This window comes from Falco naumanni, chromosome 7 (assembly GCF_017639655.2).
Source record: "Falco naumanni isolate bFalNau1 chromosome 7, bFalNau1.pat, whole genome shotgun sequence".
In the NCBI taxonomy this organism is placed as follows: domain Eukaryota; kingdom Metazoa; phylum Chordata; class Aves; order Falconiformes; family Falconidae; genus Falco; species Falco naumanni.
This window is the reverse complement of record NC_054060.1, coordinates 48,299,976-48,323,225: the sequence shown is the minus strand read 5'-3', so window position 1 is coordinate 48,323,225 and position 23,250 is coordinate 48,299,976. Positions and strand designations below refer to the sequence as shown.

Here is a 23,250-nt window from a genome sequence, read left to right as displayed (position 1 = left end):
AAAAATATAAAACTTTGTGGACCCTTTCCTGGACAGCCGGCTGAAGTTCAGAGCAATCGTTTTTCTCCTGGCAAGTGAAAAAACTGTGTGTTACTTTATTTAACTGTAAAATGAGAAAAATTATCATTACATAGGGTTGTAAAACAGATACCCTTAGATAGGGACTTGTCTATGGCTGAAAAATATTATTCGTAATAACCTGTAAGGTACCCAGGGCACTGATGTCCAGCCTGTTTTAATTGAGAATTCAAGGAAATTATCTGGAGTTTTTATTCCAATAGAATAAATGAAATGCTTATATTCAGAGAGGTTTCCAAATCTATATGTTTTTTGGGAAACTTAGGCCCGTAGTCATGTATTAACGGCCGCGCTGTAACAGAAACCCTACAAAAACGCTTTCGTCCACTTGGTGGAGCCGGTTGCACAGGAACACATTTCCAGCGCGGGGTCTGCGCAGCTCAAACTGTCGAGCAATTATGCTCATACCGACAAAAAACGCACCCAAAGCTGTAGCAATTCAAGATCAATCAAAACCTTTAGTTGCCTGCAGTATCCCTACAAGACAATATTTTTACAGGGTGATTTCCTGAGTACTTTGGAAGTAAAGCACTTGACTAGGCTTATGTATGCTCACGTGGCTCCTTTGATAACCAAACTGCTGCCTGTACAGTGCCCTTTGCACGGGAGCTCAGGCTCCCAGGGGAACAGGGCAGGTAGCCACTACCGGGGTGAAGTTTTGAATAAGCACCCCAGAGGGCCAGATCTGCTAAACTAATTCTTAAAGAGCCCCCAATCCCTCGATACTAACAATGCATTTTGTCAGGGAGCTGTGTCTGCCATTTCAAGTAAGGGAGGAAACTAGTACGTGACTGCAGAGAGTGATTTTGATTGATACCTGGTATTGCAGCCCGATCTGATGCATTTTTTAAAAGATCTTTCTAAATGCTAGGGAATTAACAGTAAAAATAGGCAGGTTGTTAGGACGTCCAGGCAAAACAGGGACAGTGAAAGAGCTCTGCTCAGGACCCAGCCATCTAATGTTCTCAGAGGTCTATAAATGCCTCAGCTGTGACAGCCTTGTCTCACGCTGCCTTGGCCTGGAATGACCTCTGTGATTTCTGTTCCACTTTATTCTGACACTCCCACTCGGTCATTTCTGACTGGGATTTATTTCGTATTAGGGTTTGCATGAGTCAGAATCTGAGCAAAGGCATCAGGGTTTGGCCCCAGACTGTGTTTACTTTCCCCATGCAGTACTTGCTTTGGCATGAATCATTACACTTGATTACTGAGGAACTGTGTGGCACACAGAGTCAGGACTAACCACTTCTCCAAGACATCACTTTACAAGGATGGCTTGTGGAACAGTGGCTGGAAAGCTGTCTGGTGGAAAAGGACCTGGGGGTGCTGGCTGATGGGCGGCTGAACATGGGCCAGCAGTGTGCCCAGGTGGCCGAGAACCCAACAGCATCCTGGCTTGTGTCCAAAACAGTGTGGCCAGCAGGACAGGGAAGTGATCATCCCCCTGTACTGGGCACTGGTGGGGCTGCACCTCAAATCCTATGTTCAGTTCTGGGCTCCTCACTGCAAGAAAGACATTGGGGTGCTGGGGCATGTCTGAAGAAGAGCACTGAAGTTGCTGAAGGATCTAGAAAACAGGTCCTATGATGAGCAGCTGAGGGAACTGAGGTTGTTCAGGCTGGAGAAAAGGAGGCTCATGGGAGACCTTTATTGCTCCCTTTTCCCCAGCAGCAAGTGATAGGATGAGAGGAAACAGCCTCAAGTTGCACCAGCGGAGGTTTACACTGGGTATTGGGAATTTCTTCACCAGAAAGGTTGTCAAGCATTGGAACAGGCTGCCCAGGGAAGTGGTTGAGTCACCCTCCCTGGAGGTATTTAAAAGACATGTAGACTAGTGCTTAGGGACAGGGTTTAGTGGTGGAGTCAGCAGTGTTAGGTTTATGGTTGGACTCGATGATCTTAAGGGTCTTTTCCAACCTAAATGATTCTATGATTCTAAGAACTGGAAGCACTGTAAGATCAGAGTGGATGACAGAGAGGGAATCCTCTCACCTCTTTTAGCTATAGCGAACGCCAAATATCACACCTTTTGCGGACTTTCCCTCTGGCTGCCATCAGATGCCATCAGGTAGGAGCTGCATTAACTGGGAGATCCTGAGCTGCAGAGAAGCACAGTGGCCTCCCTCATAGCCACCTTGTCAGGGAAGAGTGTGCAAGTCAGAAATGGATTTGAGTCCCGCAGGATCAGAAAGTCTCATGAGAATGGGAAATGCTTGGGTAGGTGTTTATGGAGTTATGTTGCTATTGCAAATTCCTATTTCTGGAGTGTGAAGTTATGTTCACATTTGGAAGGACTTGATGGATTGCTAGAATTTTTGCACAATGTTATGTGTGGAGGCTGAAAACTTTCAGCATGCTGTTGTGTGACAGAATTTGGTTTCTTTCCACTTTGAGTCAGTTTTTTAGACAGCTGCTCTGCGGAAACTAAGCATGGGTATTCCACTGGGTTTCTCCAGAAAGGAGAGACTACTGCCCACTGTTTGTGGCCACCTGTGGCCTAGGGCTGGTGTAGCATCTCTCAGTTACTCAATATGCATATAGCTAGCTTTTATGTTGTTGATTTGTCCTCCCTGCCCAGGGCCTTCAAGACCCTGGACGTACATCACCAAAGAGGTAATATCCTTGAAAATTATATATTGATATCAGAAGTAAGGACATTCTGAGGTCCCCATTGTCAATTCACCCAAACCCCAGATGCTTGGCTGCTGTTGACCTGAGGAAGCAGGCCATTGGCCTTCAATGAAACAGCTTCAGTGTGAAACAGTGGTGTCAGCAGACACCAGGTTCCCCTCTCTGAGAGTTAACAGTGAAGAAACCAGCTCTGAAACTATAAAGAAGAAAGCCATAAGCAAAAGTTTGTATTAAAAAACAGTGCAGGTGCTCCTCAGAGAGTCTGCACACTTATCTCAGAGCCCAGGAGTCTCACACAAGAAGACCTTGTTTATATAAATTTTGTGGTTAAGCCTCATAAATTGCCAGGTGCCACCTGGATTTGAGAGTTCTGCATTGTGTTTAGTTGAAGTAACCTGTGGTTAGCACCAGGGTGGTACTGGGAGGTCGGAGGGACAGGGATAAGTGAGATAAACAGCACTGCAGTGTCTTTAAAAAGCAGAGGGAAACAGAAAGAGCGAGAGCACACAGGAGAGAGAGCAAGCAAGCTTGACATTTGGAGCAAACTGGGCAGACATAGCAGCAGCTCTACAAACTGACAGTGAGCTAAAGGTAGGCTGGCCGTACTAATGACAGCATCCCAGATGCTTGTAGGATATCCAAGTGTTGGTTCCTTTTCCTGGTTTAATGTGCAGGTCAATGATTTTATTTTATATGTGCTTCCCTCACAGAGGTTGTTCTGTTCATTTTGGTGAGACTATCTATAAAGCAAGGTCTTCCTTGATGTGACTGAAAGTATTGCGATCTTGCTCATCTTCAGAAATGTATGAAATACCGTGACCTGGGAAGAAAAGAGATTTCTTTTCCCTTTTCAAGATGAAAAGAGGTGATACTGAACACAGCTGTCAGAGTAGATTAAATAACCATGGCTGGGGGTTCACGCCTGGGGTTCACTCCCTAGGAATCTGGGTGGGGTAGGCAGAGAGAAGAAAGATTGTTCATTGTGACCTCCAACTAGAATAACAGAACACAGTCAAATTTAGCACAAGTAGCAGGAATTATTCCTAGCACTGGGAATATTTCTAGCTTTCCCAAGAGAGCTGCTGAAATCTTCACTGTCTGGGAGCTAGGCAATTTGAAGCATTTGATGAGTAGCCTGTTGGGAGCAATTATCTACTGCAGGAGGCAAAAGTCGAATGACCTGAGAGGGCTTCTCTATCATTCATTTCTTCCAGGGCATGTTCAATGAAAAAGAAAAAAAGAAAAGAACACCTGAACTTTTCTTTAGCACGGGTAAACCCTGTCTGATTCATTGGAGTTGGTGATTAATAGCAAGAGTTAGGTCATGGGTTTGGGGACAAGTATGGCACTACGGTGGCACTTAGTCAAAGGGTTAGAAGAGTTGACAAAGTATTAAATATTTTGCTCTAAATGTAGTGGTGCTGCCTGATTCTTTACAATGACTTAGATACTGCCCTGAGAAGGCATTGCTCAGGGTTTCAGAGATTCTGAAGGTTCTGCTGGAGATGGTGATGTTACACAAAATTGCATAGGGTGTTACGTAGAAGAAAAGGATCTGCAGGCAGTATAGGGCAACCAGCTATTCAATTATTCTGCAGGTAATAGGAACACAAGACTCTTCAGGGGCAAACGGGTTATTGCTTAGTGGATAATTTTACCAAGTCTGTCACAGGATGCAGCCAAGAAATTGAGTCAGTAGTAATGCTCTGAATACATCTGGGCACAGCTGCACATCACAGATCTATGAACAGCAGAATATAAGCAAGCATGTTGCCAGGCTGGATCGGTGATGGACAGCAGGGGACCACAGTGCAGACAGAGATATTTAGCAGTATAGGCAGCTGGATGGAGCAATGCAGGCAGATGGAGACAGTGGTATGGGCAGCTTGCTCTCAGTGGGTTGAAATGAAGAGAAGCTGGGAAGAAAACAAATGTAAATTTTAGTTGCCAAGGCCTAATGAACAATTTTGAAGTTAAACACAGCTCTTAAGGAAAGAGCTTAGCAGACTGATACATCATTCTGAATCTGGAACTTATTCAAAGCATGCAGTCCTTCCCCAACAGGCTCTGGAAGACCGTACTGAAATTATGCTTTATTGAAAGGTTATACATGAAATAGTCACAGACACACCCTGGGCATCATCACTTTAGACCATGACTTAGATGTATTTCTTATGAAGGACACCTTCTGAATAGATACTAAACTGAGATTTCTAGCAAGTTATGTGAATTGTGAAGTGGTGATATAATCAGTTAAAGAAACCACAGCCATATGCATGTAATTTCTATTTCTAGTGTATAGTCTTAATGTATAGTTTTCCTCATTTTTAGAACTCACACCAACCAGATCAATAAAAAAATAAATAAATCAGAAAACATACATGAGTCTTCTCTGCACTGTTTACTTTGGGCACTTCTCATAGCCAGCTAATGAAAAATAAGTTAGTCACTTTTGTTGTTGTTTCTACACAATTTTGTGTTCTAAGTCATATACAGTAGCAAAAAGTTTCAGTGTTTGAGGTGAAAAGTTCTGTATTTATTTTTATACAACACCATATTTCCATGCGACCACATTGATATTACTTTTAGCTGCATCTTTATGAAAAACTAAAATTGGGGTCAAATTTGAAGACATTTTCAGCTTTCCGCTACCAGTGAACCTTACAGAGAGGGTTCTCAGCAAGGTAATTGAACAGACGACTAAATTGCAATGTATAAATATTGTCTCCAGACCAAATCTGCAGCCAGTATAAATTGCCGTATCTCCTTTAAGATCCAGGGGACTATAGTGCTTTACATCAACAGAGGATATGCTCCTCCTGCTTTAATGAAGCTACTCACATTCATTAAGCATGTGCTAAAGTACCTTACAAATCTGGGGCCTGAATAAAGCCTACACTGGATTCAAGTAGTATGTGCTGCTCTGCCCATGTAGAATGGTATGTATTAGACACTTCAGGTCAGATCAAGGACTAACAAGTGGTATGAGAGCAGTGGTCTGGCTGATTTAGATAATATAGCATGAGACAGACAAAAGTCTATCTTTCAGACACCAATCTGAGTACTTATCCGAGATACCGAGTGGCCACATCTGGGCCTCTCAATTCAGTAGGTGTCTTGGGACAAGTAGTTCACTTTCACAGCATTTCTCAGTTAAAGTGATTAGGACTGTTCTATTAGAAGCGATGGTGTTATTAATTTTGGAAGATAAGCTAATTTACAGCTTCTTTCTCTTTCTCAGGTGATCTGGTTTCTCCCAGACTGCAGATGTCAGTAGCATCACAAATGGACCTGCCTGAAGAAATTCAGCATCCATATACAAAATTTTCTGAATGGAAATTCAAGCTGTTTAAAGTGAGAACATTTGAAAAAACACCTTCTGATGACAGCCAGCACATAAACAAAGCCCAGGCAGAAGAGGTCACTTCTACAAACAAAGAAATCATACTGCATAAAGATGAAGCAGTGCCGAGAGGAGAAAAGATGGAGTTAATAGGCAGTAGGCAGGCACTTGAGAAAGATGCCAACGACATGAAAACAGAAGACAATAAAGCTCATCAGAACAATCTGAAGCAACTTTGCCGCATCTGTGGAGTTTCATTTAAAACTGATTGTTACAGGAGGAGTCATCCAGTGCACGGACCAGTGGATGATGAAACTCTGTGGCTTCTGAGAAAGAAAGAGAAAAAAGCAACCTCTTGGCCAGATCTTATCGCTAAGGTTTTCAAAATTGATGTGCGAGGAGATGTTGATACTATCCATCCCACTCGATTTTGTCACAATTGCTGGAGTATTATCCATAGAAAATTCAGTAATACTCTATGTGAAGTATACTTTCCAAGGAACAGCACAATGGATTGGCAACCCCACTCCCCAAACTGTGATGTGTGCCACACTACCAAGCGTGGAGTCAAGAGAAAAAATCAGCCATCCAGCGCACAGCATGGCAAACGTATGAAGACCGTTGCAGAATGTGCTCGAATAAACAGAGCTGTAAAGAACCAAGCACAGATAAACAACAAAAGTTTAATGAAAGAGATTGTCAATTGCAAGACTATACATCTCAGCACCAAGCTGCTTGCAGTTGATTACCCAGTAGATTTCATTAAATCCATTTCTTGCCAGGTCTGTGAGCATATTCTGGCAGATCCAGTGGAAACAACATGTAGACACTTGTTTTGCAGAACTTGCATCCTTAAATGTATCAAGGCTATGGGCAGCTATTGCCCATCCTGCTGGTATCCTTGCTTCCCTACTGATCTGGTAACCCCAGTGAAATCCTTCCTGAACATCCTTGATAACCTGAGTATAAGATGCCCTGTAAAGGAATGTGATGAAGAGATCTTGCATGGAAAATATAGCCAACACCTCTCCAGCCACAAGGAGATGAAAGACAGAGGGCTCTACAGCCATATAAATAAAGGTGGTCGCCCAAGGCAGCATCTCCTGTCTCTGACCAGGAGAGCTCAGAAACATCGTCTGAGAGAACTGAAACGTCAAGTCAAGGCTTTTGCTGAGAAAGAAGAAGGCGGTGATATAAAGGCTGTATGCATGACATTGTTCCTGCTAGCTTTAAGAGCAAAAAATGAACACAGACAAGCAGATGAATTGGAGGCTATAATGCAAGGGAGGGGATCTGGACTTCACCCTGCTGTCTGCCTGGCAATCCGAGTCAACACGTTTCTCAGCTGTAGCCAATATCATAAAATGTATAGAACAGTAAAAGCTGTCACTGGGAGGCAGATCTTCCAGCCTTTGCACGCTCTTCGCACTGCTGAGAAAGCCCTTCTACCAGGTTATCATCCATTTGAGTGGAAACCTCCCTTGAAAAATGTATCCACTAACACAGAAGTGGGAATTATAGATGGACTATCAGGATTGCCACACTCAATTGATGACTACCCAGTAGACACAATTGCAAAGAGATTTCGATATGATGCAGCCCTGGTTTGTGCCTTAAAGGACATGGAGGAGGAGATTTTGGAAGGCATGAAAGCAAAAAATGTGGATGACTATTTGAATGGTCCCTTCACTGTGGTAGTAAAAGAGTCCTGCGATGGAATGGGAGATGTCAGCGAGAAGCACGGAGGTGGGCCTGCTGTCCCAGAGAAGGCCGTTCGCTTTTCTTTCACGGTCATGAACATTGCTATAGCACAAGGGAATGAAAGTAAGAGGATCTTTGAAGAAGTAAAACCCAATTCAGAGTTGTGTTGCAAGCCCTTATGCCTTATGCTGGCTGATGAATCTGATCATGAAACTCTGACGGCAATCCTGAGTCCCCTCATAGCAGAAAGAGAGGCTATGAAAACCAGTGAACTGCTACTTGAAATGGGAGGAATCCTGAGAACATTCAAATTCATCTTTAGGGGTACAGGATATGATGAGAAACTCGTGCGGGAAGTGGAAGGGCTGGAGGCCTCAGGTTCCACGTACATTTGTACCCTGTGCGATGCAACCCGCCTGGAGGCGTCCCAAAATTTGGTCTTCCACTCCATAACCAGGAGCCATGCTGAAAATCTGGAACGATATGAAATATGGAGGTCCAACCCATATCATGAATCTGTTGATGAGCTCCGTGACAGAGTGAAGGGTGTTTCAGCCAAACCTTTCATTGAGACCGTTCCCTCCATAGATGCATTGCACTGTGACATTGGCAATGCAACAGAATTCTACAGGATATTCCAGATGGAGATCGGTGAGGTTTACAAGAATCCTGATGTGTCTAAAGAGGAGAGGAAGAGGTGGCAGTTGACGCTTGACAAACACCTCAGGAAGAAGATGAACTTGAAGCCTATGATGAGGATGAGTGGAAATTTTGCTAGAAAGCTCATGTCCAAAGAGACAGTAGAGGCAGTATGTGAATTAATAAAGTGTGAGGAAAGGCATGAAGCCCTAAAAGAGCTAATGGACCTTTATCTGAAGATGAAGCCAGTGTGGCGATCCTCATGCCCTGCTAAGGAGTGTCCAGAATTGCTGTGCCAGTATAGCTACAATTCACAGCGTTTTGCTGAGCTTCTGTCTACAAAGTTCAAGTACAGATATGGGGGCAAGATTACAAATTATTTCCACAAAACCCTTGCTCATGTTCCTGAAATCATTGAAAGAGATGGGTCCATTGGGGCCTGGGCAAGTGAAGGAAATGAGTCTGGAAACAAACTGTTTAGGAGGTTCCGAAAAATGAATGCCAGGCAGTCCAAATGCTATGAGATGGAGGATGTCCTGAAGCATCACTGGCTATATACCTCTAAGTACCTCCAGAAGTTCATGAATGCTCATAAAACGTTAAAAAGCCAGGGCTTCACTATTGATCCAGAGAACAGTTTAGGTGACTCCTTGCCACCGGAGGTCTTGGAAAGCAATGATTCAGAGGAACTCTAAATGTAAAACACATTTAGCGCTGGCTTTGTGATGGTGTGTATCTGCAAGGAGGCAGCTTCCTTTTCAGGCCTGCAGAGGTACAGGGAAGTCTGAAATGATCATTTTTACACTCCCTGTTAACGGTGCTGAGTGGAGTTTAATAAACACCATGTCTGATGGGAGTTTCCAAGAGGCAATGCAGTGGTGCATTTACCAGTTGTTATGCACGATGAAAGCAGAAACAAATGCAAAGAAGGGTCTTCAGTTTATTTTGGTCTTAGAGTGCTGTTTATAAGTGAGAAAGCCAAAGTAAACAAGTTTTTATATAAAGTAGTATTTTGGAATGAATATGAATATGGAGACTTATGACAGTTGCTGAAAAAGGGAGCAGGGCTGTTTGTTCTGTTTTCTTTTTTACAACTATTTCACTATTTACTTTTTAAGAGGGTTTGATTATTTTATTGATGGTTCTTTGGCTTTTATAGATTCCTCAGTGAGACACAGTAATTGTTTTTGGATAAAGTTCAGTTATTTTTGTATAAAATACTGACTAAAGATGCAAACTTTGATCTCACAAACTTTAAAAAATATTATTGTTTAACATTTATATTATAGTACTGCTTAGGAGCAGATGGTGGTATCACCATGCTAATTTACTATATGAAGATATATATATAGGAAAAATAGCTGGAATTTTTTAAAGATATTTTTTATCATTAGTCTGTTTACTCAAAAGTCCAAACGTGTACTTGCGCTCCTAACTCAGTATTTACAGTGCCTTGTGGTTATCTCACTATACAAAGTACCTTCAACTTCTGCTGTGTAGCTTTTTGCTTCACGAGCATTTTAGATTTCTACAGTAACTTCAGTATATAGAACAATTTGTATTAGTAGAGTTTTATTGGGTGAATTCCTGACCTCACTGAAGTCGCCAGTATACTGTCACTAATATCAGCAGGCCCACAGTTTCATCAAGTGACTTCAGTCACAGCAGACCCATTTCTCAGGAGATGGATATTACCTCGATCAGATACACGCCAGTGTTCTGATCTTCTCTATTAGGATGTTTCACTGTATCTGTATCTGATACTGTATCTGTATCTGTATCTGATACTGAGCTTTTTCACACCTGGGATACACCACACTCACAGTCTCATTTTCCACATCTGTAAAAAAGAATGATGTTTATGAACCTCAAAGACAGCTGGCATACAAGATCAGTTAAAAAGCAATGAACCATCTTGAAGTTATTGCATACTGTATTTTACATTATTACAGCAATGTTTAGTTGGCATTCCTCCATATTATATTAGATGAACCATTTTGTTGGTGGTATTTGCTTTTCTGAAGTGGTATATAGTATATTCATATTCTAAAATTGTATGAATTTCTTTCAATTACATATCATGAAATATACTCAAAAGTACCTGAGATGCCCTGAAATCATCCAGCCTTTCAGATTTGCACCTGTGGCTAAGGCATTGCTGTGTTTGGAGTAATATTTCTGAAACAAGAATCAATGCAGAAACAATCAAAGCATGGATCTAAAAGAATCCGCTTTTCGTTTTATTCTGATGTGACAAAAGTTGATTTATGACTGTAAGTAAACCACAAACTTAGAGGAGTAATGGTCTGAGGTTTGTTTGGTAGTATCTTGTTCATGTTATTTATTATATATTTGAGGGTCTGATATTTACCATGTATAGACAACAAAAATTTTTTTAAGTGTTAGTAATTAGCACAGATATTAGTGTTATTCTGATTATGTTTGTTTTTTAAATTGAACTACTATTTTTAAAGTATTCTGTAATTTAGGATTTTGTTTTAATATAGTCTCTTTAAACATAGTTTAACACGATGACAAAATTTGTAGTTGGAAATAATGCTTTCTACTTGAAACAGTTACTTTTCTAAGCAGTCATAAGGAGTACAGAGTCTTTTGTATGGTCTACCATGTACACCTGCATTTACTGAGTGTTCATTTCTAGATGAAGTTATTTTTTTCAATTCTTTGAATAAAACAAGTATTTCCCATAAAGCATAAAAAGCAGGTTTACATAAACATCATTCTTTACCAATAGATGCGGACAAGTACAGCTGTTTCCCAGGGAGTATAAATATCAGGGATAAAGAGCATCCTTTAGCAATAGATGCAGATATAGATTGCATTTTTGGTCTGCATATATTTCATTATGCAAATAGTTGCACACTTTTTTCTTTGTATGTATATTTGAGACAACTGTATTACCTTATGTTTTATTCTTGACTCTGCTTGAAAAACCTAAGGCCTAGTTTAACAATCCTGACTCACCTCATGGTGATTTTCACTCCATTTAGATGGTACATTCATTTTTTGCTGCCTTTTGCACAGAAGTGAATTTCACCCCCAAATAATCCAGACCTGTTCATTGCAATGTATTTGTGTCACTGGACTCACAGACCAGATTTTGTTCCTTTTACACATGTAATTTTAGTGACTCAGCTAACATTTCCAAATTCCAATTCACTTTAATGAGCTGCTGATGTAACAGCAAGTGATCTGTCTCACTGCCTTCAAAAGGGTTGAGTAAGTTTTATCCATATATGTATGATTTCTGAAGATGAGGCTTATATCCTGGGTAACTCATCAGACTGAACAGAACCTGGACAGGGATACAGGGATGCAGTAGCATGTGAAAGTATTCTTTTGTGAAATATTAAGCCATCAAGACACATTTTACATTCCACCAGCTCTGGGTAGGATAGCTGACAAAGAGAACTACTGCTATTTTTTTTTTTTTTCTTATTTTATTTTCTTTAGACTGGAATCTAGTTTAAGCGTCTTTTTCCCCATTGTTGACATCTTCTGTAAATTAAGAGAATCTGAGAGTTTTGAATTCATAGAACAAACAGCACTGAAAGGGTATGTACCTGCAAGTGAAGCTTTTGTAAACAGGCATAAAATAACAATGCTGCATGAAGACAGTCATGCATCGGAAGGCAAACAAATTCTGACTGCAGACAGGTGCATCATGTAGTTATGCAGTCTATTGTTTAGCTTTTTGATTTTGAAGAGGTTTTAGAAAAATGGAGAGACTTTTATTCATGGTACTCTTTCAAACGTGCACTTTTAAAAAAAATGTTAATACTTGGTACAAATCCTTCAATAATTCATGGTAAATAATTTTCTTGTTCTCAAATTGTATAGACTGTAGTTTTTATACAATTGCATTATGTATCTTATTTTGCTTGCTTTAAATCAAGGACTTTGTATTATGAATTGCCATGTTATGAAATTATGTGAACTATGTTAGAAGCTGTGATTCTGGTCTCTCGTATTTTTTTCCTCACAGGAATAATTCTATTCATTTTAAGCAAATCAGCTTTGACTTTTAGTTAGGTAGTTCAGAAAGATTCTAGATATTTACAGAATCCTAATTTCTGACTACACTGAGTTCTGTGCTTTGTCTCACTGCACAGCTTCAAAATTTAATTTTTTTTACTGTGTTACAGTTTCTTAATTCTTGAAACCTGTTTAAAATAAAATTCTTATAAATATTTAGGTTTCCAGCTTTGTATTTCTTGCCAGTTTTTTGACTATGCACATAATTTCATGGTAACAGTCTTACTTTTCATTCAAATTGTGGATGCTTTTCATATTTAGACCATTCTAATAGCCAGACAGCTGATCCAGCCCTGTTCTGGAAGTCACTCAGTTAAACACAGATGAAGATTACTCTGTCAGTCTCAGCAATCCTTTCAGCACCTTTCCTCATAGGCAACTATTAGATAGAAAACTAAACTAATTTAAAAACAGTTTTATTTAGTCTGTAAATGGCTTTTGCTTCATTTTCAAATACCATCCCAGTGTTTGTTTAAAATCAGCCTTGCACTGCTACATCCATGCTTCTATGTTAAGCCTCTTTACTGGCTTCTAATTTTGGCTCCTTGTCATAGACTCAGCTGCAAAGATTAGTTCCCATCTACCTTTCAGTTCATGATTTGTAGCTTCCCTGTATTCCACTTCAGAAAATCTTTCTTTCTTCCTTGCAATGATATCTCAGGGTCAAAAGACTTATGTAAACCAACTGGTTTGGATGGAATTAATGATGAGCAAATTAAGCTACCTGATTTCCTTGTGCAATCAGGTAATTAGATATCTAATTTCTGGACTTTATATCACTAACTTAGTTCTTTCCTGTTGTAATATCCACCCTGACCTTGAATAAAAAATGATGGATGGGAAAAACAGAACTCATATAAAACAAAAATCCAAGCCCCAGAGAGTTTCCTGGTAAATTAGGATGATTTAACTCCTTTATTCATAAATCTATAATAACTGACTGGATTTTACTTTCCGTGTAATCCCATTAGGATTGGGATCAGATGAAGACTAATGAGGCCTGTCACCGCTCTTCTTCAGAGTACTGTTTTTAGGTGACTAAATATGGCATAATTTTCAAACAGCTGACCAGCTGCAATTCCTAAGTGTGGGAGATTTTCTGCCTTCTGCATCAAGCTTAATATTGCCCATGATACAAAATGACACATTAGAGAGGATTTAATTAGCACTTTTTCTAGCAGCACTGGGAGAGAGGTCAAGAGGTATGTTTTCAGTGCCCAGCTCTTCGGCTGAAGATGGGCACCCTGAGCCAACGGAAAGCCAAGGAAATACACAATAACTGCCACCTGAAGGAGGTCCTGCACACCTGCGGTAGTGGCCAGTGTCCTGTTCTTCCTGCATGTGTGTATTGAGAAATCAGAAGCTTTACAAGGTTATTATCTTGCTCTTTTTAAAGAAAAAATGGGCTTTGGTGTTACAAGTTTCAAAGGTCAAGTAAAGGCACCAAATTGGACTTCGATTTTCAGAGGCTGCTACTCAAGCCCTTCCCTGAAGTTAGCCTTGTTTGAAATGGTATAGGGTAGGAAATCAAATACTGAGGGAGCTATAGCCACCAATCATAAAAGAAAGAAGCCAGTCCTTCTGTCTTTAATAGATTGAGTTTAGCAGTAAATAACGTTACAGATTCCTTTTCAATCTGAATTCAATCTTTTCCTTTTGCTTTGGTCTCCCAGTTGCATTAATTTCCACTCCTTTCAATGGTCTATTGGTACAATGAGTCACTCTGAACTATGACACATGCTTTAGTGCTAACACTAAAGTTTTTGCTGTGCCTTTCCTGTAGATTAATCAGGTACTTCGGTGTCCAAGCACCTTTCAATACCAGTAAAATCCATATATTATTCTCGTAAAAGTTGATAATAACAAAATAGTGTTACTAAAACGTGGCTGGGAACCATGCTGCTGCTGCTTGTGGTTACAAAACACATAGGTCAGTTGGATACAGACACAATAGAGATTTACTTCTGCACTCAAATCTACTTCATTTTATCTTCTAATTCTAACCTGCCTGGGGAAGAAATATCTTGTATTGATTAGCTGGTTTTGAAGACAATCAATGCTCTAACAAGTACATGACTCAAAAGTGTCATCAGAAGTATCAAGGAATTAAGTACTTTCTGCAGTCTTGAATGCCATGTCAAGTGTCTTCTTTACAGGTTGATGTTGATATATCTCTTTATGTTCGAGTCCTCTGGAATATTATATTTAATGTTACTTATGACTTCCTCTCCCTGCAGTAACTACAGTCTCTGAGCTGTGATTTAACGCTGCTTGTACTGCCCTTCACTGCGGTGCTGGGACATGGTTTGACCAAGCAATTTCTCCCTCCTACTCAAATAAACCACACATGGAAAAAAACCCCACAGCTCAAACATGCAATACACTAATGTTATGGGCCTGATGAGGCATATCGTAAAGTCTGACTGTGAATTGCTTTTTTTCATAGCCACAGCCTTAAAGAACCACAACTCAGATAAGAGTTGGAAGGGGCTGCAATGTGTGCTTGTGCTTGCTATATGCTGAGCGTACCTGCTCACAGCTCCTAAGGGCTCAGGGAGTCACTGCAGCTGCATGAGTTGGTTCTGGGAATTCAGACATGCTCCCATCATACTGCAACCACAACACCAGCACCTGGGCCACCAGGCTTTATCACAGGCAAAATGTCACTTCTGCTAGGCAAGTGTGGAGCTCTCCCTTTGGAAAATGTTTCCATCCTTTTATTTGTCTGCACTAGCTGACTAATTTGTCACACAATGTGAGGACTAAGGATTTTGAGATAATGTCAGTAACTGGGAGAGGTAACAGGCAAAAACTTGGACTGGACATTGCCAAGGAGTTCAATAAATAATTGTGGGGAGTCTTTTGATGTTGTAAAATGGTGAAGGAATGAGGGGTGGAGTTTTTTTGTGTGAGTATATTGTTCCCCTTTGTTGGTCTTCTGATGATGTGGCTTTAATTTTGGTGTGGATTTTTTTTGTTGTTGTTGTAAATGAAGTCTATACAAGAGTATGTGATGAATGTATATTTTACTGACAATTCAGCTGAGTAAGACCTATGACTAACCTACAAAAGGGGGTGTTGACTATTGAATTTCACCAGTTTGAAGGGACTTTACATGGGCATGATATTCATTTATTCCTTGGAAAAACATATAGCACTATATACTCTGAACTTACATAAAGTAGCATGACAAAGGAAACAGGAAGCTGGCATTGAAATCTATGAATTTATACCAGTATCAGACTGGTGAGAGGGGCGATATACTTCCCGTTTACAAGCTCTACCCAAACTGTAACCTTCCTCAGTACATGAAAAGGTTGGAAACAGAAAGTTTGCGTGGTTGCCCTTTACTTTCCTCTACTGTTGACTTGAGTTGCAAAGGTTTCAAGGGGAGTACTGTGCATACAGGTCTGTGTTGACAAGAATACTATGCTACACATGCTGCTTTGTAAAGTAGTGGCTGCTCAGGGTCTGCATAGTGATCAAATGGCTGACAGCTGCTCCTGGTTTTCTTTTTTATTCAGGGGTCCAGCATGAGAGCTGGACTGTGAATACTGCAGTATTATTGCTGGCTCACAACCGTTGAGCTGATGGTATTGATTTTTTGAAAATATGTTTGGAGCAGTAATAAAAATAAAAAATAAATTCAAGAATGATGAGGCTTTACAAATAGCCAATAAAAGAATCCACCAAAAAACTTAGTAAACTCTTGGGCCATTCAACCTTGACAATGTCCTTTTCAATCCGAATCCAAACTTCTCCGAATGCTCTGAGCAGCCAGCTGCGTTTGTTTCCACACTCACAATGCTCCACTGGCTCAATGAGTCACTTTGAGCTACAGCTTGCACTTTTAAGCTTTCACACTCTACACAGTCAGCCTGGGCAGAGCAGAGAAAGAAATGCATACTGGAGGACCTCAAGTAAATGAAAGTCCTGTTCATCAGAAGGAACTTCTTCTGAAGTGAATGGGAGGTCACAGTATGGGGTGGCTGTGAAGCTAGACCCCTTATCAGATTTCAGATGGACCTCCCAAGCACACATACTGTTCTTTCATTGACTTAGGGATTTGCAGTGTTTGATTTACCCCATGAGCAGGTGAAAAAGATGCAGTCATTTTTATTATTATAAATTTTATTAGCTTACTAGATTTTCAAAAATACAAACACAAAGCAGTTGTTGAGCACAGTAGTTTAAAAAAAACAGTTTGATTTTTGCTATGAGATGATGTTCCACAACTGTAGCCAAAACTGGCATATAATCATTCAATACCTCTCAAAATCAAAAATTAATTATCCAGAATTAAATGCTCCATATGTAAGCTTTCCATAATGGATGTCCCTGAAGAAAAATGACCCTCAGCGTCTGAATATTTCATTACTTCTGACACAAGGGACTTAAGCCACCACTTTCATTTAAAACCAGAATAATTAGTCTAATTTTATTTCATTACACAAACGTAAAATTGGAGTAATGCAGCTATAAATTAGGCCAAATACTTCTAAAACTACTCAATAAGATAAAAAAATTAAATCGGTAATAGAATGTCCTTTATGGACAGATGCTAACAGCACTGAGTACATGGGATAATGTCTTATTCTACCAACAGTTCCATTAAACTCACTGGGGATAACTGGGGAGTAAGTTACAGCATAAAATACACCACACAATTACCAGTTACCATTGTTTGTACAATGTCCTCTGTGATGGGGTTCCTATCCAGATATCACAAAAATACACGAGACAAAATAAATTCATGAGCTTTGAAATCTAACTGAAATATTGAGATAATTGAAATAAATTAAATGAAAAGATCTCTTTGAGCTCCAATAATCCATTCTGCTTGAACCATTACTAGCTGTCTTTGAGACTGCATTTCCTCCCAGGTGAATACAAATCATCAGTGTAAATCTATTCAAACAATCTCCGAAGAAAGGACTTTTTTGTTGGCGTTGTTAACTTCATGGTTGTCTTTTTGCGCAATGGTTTCATGGGTTGCTTTTTCAGGTGCACCTTTTTGGGAGTTTGTAGCCCTTTATTAAGGTGAACATGCTCATTACAGAAGTACTTGACATTTGCTTCTGAAAGACGTAGGAGCATGCTCTCTGAGAGATCCATACATTGTGCGTGGACCCAGTGGCCAGTCCCACTGGAACACAGGATCATTGCCGGCTTGTTGAGCTCTGTCGAATAGAAAGGGACCCAGGTGTTAATGTCAATATTGCAACTGGCAGAGCAGGTGATCCAGTAGCCCGTTTCTGATTCATCTTCTTCATCATCTTCATTGTAAGTGTCAGCATCATCAACATCAAAGCTACTGGCTTCAGCACTAAAACAAAACTCTTCCGAATCTTCAAATGGAGTGGAGTCTCCAGGGTCTTCAGTCGATGTTTGACTGCAAATTTCTGTTGTCAGTTCTTCCTCCTTGTCATCTTCTGCTCCTTTGCATCTCAAAATGTAGAAGTAGTGAGCATCTGAGATTAACTGTTTGTTGGCCCCTGGAATGCCCAGCAATACAGACCCTTTGCCCATATCATAGCCAAACCACACCCTGCAGTGTTTAATATCTTGTGTCCAGTCTGGGCCCACCCTTTCAAGAATCTCTATCTTACTATCTTCCAGAACTATTGTGTTACACGCCAACCGTTTCTGGCTGTCAGACTGGTAGCCCCCAACAAGGACAAATTCAGTATCGCTCATTTGAGTCACTATAGCACTTGACACAGATATTCCCCCTGGCAAGATGGTGCAGGTAACAGCTGGGCTACCCAGTGGGAGATCAACTTTCAGCTTGTACAAGCTGGGGGACCTGGTGTTATTTTGAAGTGAATGACCTCCCAAAATGTAGACTGTATCGTTTCTGGCAACAGAAACATGGAAAGCAAGTCCATCTTGAAGCTCTGGAAGTATGTATGATGTACAGCATCCAAATTCAAAATCAACGAGAAACACAGATGGCAAACAGTCAACTACACTGTTCCATTTTTCAGTGGTTCTTTGTGCAAGAGGAGTGTATGACCTCCCTCCAAATATAACACTCACGCTTTTTCCCCGGCTATGAACTACGTTAATTGTATGACCGTATCTAGCTTCAGGGACATCTCCACCCAGGTCTTTCTCAATGCATTGGAACATGGTTTTCTTGCTGTTTTTGCTTACCAGACTCATAACGTAAGCCTTATCAGAAATGTCATTATTAGGTGTTTTCCCACCGTGAATGATATATTGGCAGTCATCAGACTCTGCATTGCCTCTGAGTGTGCAAAGAGCAGGGTAGCGGAGAGGGGGGAGGTAACAGGAGTCTTTAGAGAAGGTGGCTGGTTTCATTTTGAACTCATCCTGCTTTATATCGAGGAGGAAAACACCAGTGGGACAGGACCTCTTTGGCCATCCTTTCTGCCCAAAGAAGAAAACATGCCCATCAAAATTCAGGAGGGAGAAGCCTGGCTGAAGCAAGGATGAATTACTGGAGGCCGACACCACCTGCAGCAACATTTTGTCTGACTGGGCCATAGTGTGGTCAGTGCCTGAGAAAACAAGCGACAAAAGAAACAGATGAAACATGCTTTAGAGCCCACGAGCGTTGTTTAGGAGTACTTAAGACATTGTATTGAAGTTGCATTTCAGTTCGCACTTTGAGACCCCAAAAGAGACCCGCTTCTGCTACTCAAGACACGAATCAAGCCAGAGCTGTGTTCGGCGGGATTTTGTACCAGCTACGGCCTGTTAGCGCCTAACACCCGTACGGCCCCCGGGCCGCTCCCCGCGGCGCTGCGCTGCTGCGGGCCCGGCCGCTGCCATGGGAACGGCGGCCCCGGCGCCTGCTGGGACCGGTAGTTCGCGCTTGGCGCCTCGGCCCGGCCCGGCCTGGCCCGGCGCGGCGCCCGACCTCCCGGCCGTGGGGCCCCGGGGCGAAGGGGTTCGCGGGCACGGGCAGGCGGCGGGTGAGTGGGGCCGCAGGACCGGGGTCGCCGGCGGTCGGTCGGGGGGGGGTCGGGTGTCCCGGCGGCGAGATTCGGCGCCGGAGGTCCGAGGACGGAGGGAGCAGCGGCGGGGATGACACAGAGCGGGCAGTTTCCTGCCGGTTTCTCGCCCCGGGGCTGCCGGGCTGGCCGGGCTGCAGCCGCCCGGTGCCGCAGGCCGCTTTAGCTGGCAGCGCGGGGTTTGCAGGGAAGGGCGGGGGTCGCACAGCCCCGGGCCCTGGGGTCAGCCGCGGGCGGGCCGGGCGCCTGCGCCCCCAGACGGCCCCGGGCCCGCCAGCCTGAGGGGCCCGCCTGCTCCCCGAGAGAGCACCCCGGTTGTGGTAAGAGTGGGGGGTCCCCTCCCCTCCAGGCCCCTGAGCCCGGCCCCTGGCCGGGGAATTGCCGTCGTGTCGCGGAGTCGGTGAGCTGAAGTAAGTGCGTACATAGGCGAATGCAAACTCCAGTTGAACATTTTGCAGGTTTACAAAGGAAACATCAAGATTTGTTGGAGACGCGTAGGAGCAGCCGGTGCCAGCTGTATTTCTAACCACGCAGGTATCATTGCAGTGGCAGAGGTGTAGAAGCTGTTAGTGCTGGGGTGAGTCTCGCACACTTGTGCCAGCTTGAGGTAGCTGTGTGGCTTGGGAGTCCAGCTGCCAGAGGTTTTCATACTGTGATCAAATTCTTCATCTCTGATGTTTGCTCATGCTTTCATGAGCAGGTTTCAAGGGGTATCTTTTGCTTTTTTCCCTGGTTTCTACAAAAATTTGAAAGCGTTGCTGTAGTCAGCCTGGATAGTAACACTGAGTGAGCTTTGGGAAGTGCAGACACCAGAAAGGGAAACTGACTGGTTCATTGGCACTGTCCTTGGTGACAGCAGAGCTGTGCCTTTTAGTAAACGTGCAAGTTCTCTGTCCCAGACTTTGCCAAATCCCCAAAATGTAAAGGTGTGAACTAGCTTTCAAATACAATATTTGAAAAAAATCAAAACAAACAACCCCATAACCCCCAAACTTCTACATTTTAAAATGTAATTCCCTGTTTTGAAATCTTTAGGATTCATATTTTCCTTGCTCCTGCTTTTCATTTTGCTCTAACAACAAATATCAGACACACAGGGTTTCTTTTATAAAGAGGGATGGGTATCTTCTAGTCATGTGACATCAAAACCTGGGGGCTCTGGAACAGCATAGTGTACCTAATGAGAGTCACTGTAAAATTACGGGAACTGATGACACTGACTATATCGAATTACCGTCTTTGCATGTTCTCATGCACCACAGGAACTGTTATGCCTCACTCCTATACTGTCTGTGCAGAAACTGGTATGCAAACTGCTGTGCTAAAATGCACATCTGTCATTAAATGCTTTCAAAGGTAGGTAAGCTTGGTCAGATATGCTTAGGCCAGAGCACACAGACAGAGGAGGCATAACCCCTACTGACTCTGTTAAAAAAATAATCTGTGGAATAGCTGTCATGTCTTTTTGCATGTTGTGGAATCACCCAAAGATCATGATCAGGTTCTATTCACTGTGTAGCCAGTCCTTATCCCTCTGCTGTGAAGGTGCTGGTGGTTTTGCACATTTGGATTCCTTTTTGGAAGTACTGGGGTGCAGGTGAAGTTCAGTTATGAGTTAATTAAATTATAGAGAGCCCCATTCTGAGCATGTCAGTATACATAGCAGGTTTTGTTCGTATTATTTGCATGAAGAAAAAATTGCCAAGTTATTTACCTTCAGGCGATAGGCTAAACAGAAATCTCTGCTGCTTGTTTCTTACAGCCATTCAAAAATGGTGGTGTTAGAGGAGCTTGTACTAAGTTGAGTTTACTGTGTTAGATTTCCTTTGTCTCTTTCATATTGTGTCGTTACTTAGCTTCTTGGTTTTCATAGGGTCTTCAGAAAAGTATGTCTTCCATACTGAAGATGCCACGGGCACATCTGTAAGTATTCTGTATTTTGTAACAATAGTGTTCTACATTTGTCTGCTGGTTTGCATTTTAAGTCTAACGAGAGTATTAAAAATGGGAAGGAATTTAGTTGAAATGCTGGCATTCAATTTTTATTCTTAGATATACTTCAGGCGTCTCCAAATGTGACAATTACTGTTGTCCACAATCTCACAAACTATTTCCCAAATACTGAGCAGTACTCAGTTCTGAAGAGTATGCTATCTGCAGAGACTGTTGCAGATATAGAGTGGATGAAAATTATTAAAAGTGAGATTGATAAACACACAGAATTTACTGGTTAAACAAACATACTTAAACACACTTCCTCTGTGTCATTCCTTAATATTTATTGAACTTTACGTAAGCAAGCAGTTCAGTAAGTAACGGAGGGAATATTTATCCTAGATTCTCTGGCAGAAGTAGCTGCTGAGGCACTTGCTGGAATTGCTTTTTCTTTCCAGGTTGTTCATGCTAATTGTGGTGTGTTAATAGAGTGTGGTTGATCTTTGGCTATACTGGCCTCCACCTCTAACCTTCCAACACCACTGATTCCTTTGGGTCAATGCTCATCTGACCCTGAGCAGCTTCAGGGATCCCAAAAGGTAGCAATCTAACTTTATAACCAAAAATTTTAAGGTTTTTTTGTGGCTTTATGCTCAAAACCACGTCACTGTGGAGCTGGATTAGCATCAGTGTTAGTGCGGTGACAAATGCCTTTGTTGTGGGACAGCACAAGATAGAGGGGAAAAGAGTACAAGAAGTGAAGATGGTTAAATAGAGAAGGGTGGAGTTACACAAACAATTACCAGTTATGGTGACTTGAGTCATACTTCATCATATTTAGCATTTTTTAAAAGATGAAGCTCCAGGGATTATACAAATAAGTGAATCTCAGCATTACTTTTATAACCCCTGTATTTGAGGAGCGAACTGGACAGATCTGACCTAGAAGCTAAACTAACAGAAAGAAGAAAACAAATATTTTCCCCTATTTTATTTTAAAATCAAACATTATTTTTAACTGTTTTTTTTTCCCCCCGTTATTAGTTGTATGTCAACAAGAGATTACAAGGAATTCAGATATAGATAGGTTCGTTGGGAGATGTATTTACAGAAGGATCATAAATGAAGAGAGAAGGTGCTTTCTAAAAGCACTAGCTAATGTAGTTTGAAATGTGCTTAGTATGGAAATAGATGGACATAGTTACAACTTGTATGTGGGGTATTATTTCAGAAACTATATAAAGTATCTATCTATCTATATATATATATGAGAAGTATAGGATGAATGTGTTTTAGAAACAAGGGGTAGGATTCAGGTGCCTGAACATCAAGTGGCATTTCACATGCCTTTGGATGTTACTCTTCTCTTCTAGCTTCTGCATGGAAAGTGGCAAGTCTCCCATAGGTCCTTTGTCCTCATAAATCTAGGGTTTATACAATGTCACTAGATCACTGTGTTTAGGCACTGAGTCACTCACAAACACTGTTTACTACTTACTGTTCTCTTTGACCCTATGTAGTAATTGTTCACCTGTGTGCAGTGCCTCTTACTCAAATAGGCAACAAAAACATTTTAAACAGGAGAACAATGAATAATCAGTACTGTTGTTTAACATGACGTTTCATATTAATATTTGTCACCATTAAAAAATACCATATTAATAATAATTTCACAGTAATTTGAATGCTACCAAATAATGAATTATTTGATCTTATGAACTGTAGCAAACCCCAAGCACCTTTCATTTACACAAATATAAGGTATTTGAACAGCATTAATTGGACACTGAGAGAATGGATTGCAGGATAGCATGGAGTCTTAGTTGGTAAGTGCTCATTCCTGACCATTAAATTCTGTCATTAGTTTGCAGCTACTTTTAACTT

General features: G+C 41.4%; 3 protein-coding genes across 27 annotated transcripts in view; 2 read left to right on the top strand and 1 right to left on the bottom strand.

Annotated features, from left to right (window-relative positions):
* The first annotated feature begins 5,979 nt into the window (after nt 1-5,979).
* Nucleotides 5,980-9,090, top strand: RAG1 (recombination activating 1). The gene has a single exon (XM_040601324.1). The coding sequence runs from the start codon at nt 5,980-5,982 to the stop codon at nt 9,088-9,090; it is 3,111 nt and encodes a 1,036-aa protein (XP_040457258.1).
* Nucleotides 9,091-17,174: 8,084 nt separating this feature from the next.
* RAG2 (recombination activating 2) lies at nt 17,175-18,961 on the bottom strand. Its single transcript, XM_040599830.1, has one exon. It carries the CDS (start codon nt 18,959-18,961, stop codon nt 17,360-17,362), a length of 1,602 nt encoding a protein of 533 aa, XP_040455764.1. The 3' UTR covers nt 17,175-17,359.
* A 301-nt stretch (nt 18,962-19,262) lies between these two features.
* The window catches only part of LOC121090935 (intraflagellar transport associated protein), a 65,241-nt gene continuing 61,253 nt past the window's right edge, over nt 19,263-23,250 (top strand). For 22 of the 25 annotated variants that reach the window (XR_005828780.1, XR_005828781.1, XM_040599821.1 and 19 more), the window contains exons 1-3: nt 19,263-19,392; nt 19,890-20,008; nt 21,305-21,354. The gene's annotated coding sequence lies outside the window, so the exon portion shown is untranslated. The remainder of the gene's footprint in view (nt 19,393-19,889; nt 20,009-21,304; nt 21,355-23,250) is intronic. The other 3 variants (XM_040599812.1, XM_040599827.1, XM_040599826.1) reach the window with 3 other exon arrangements.

What these genes read in the sequence shown, in the direction of transcription:
- RAG1 (XM_040601324.1), top strand. Translation starts at nt 5,980, where the DNA reads ATGTCAGTAGCATCACAAATGGACCTGCCTGAAGAAATTCAGCATCCA.
- RAG2 (XM_040599830.1), bottom strand. Translation starts at nt 18,961, where the DNA reads ATGGCCCAGTCAGACAAAATGTTGCTGCAGGTGGTGTCGGCCTCCAGT.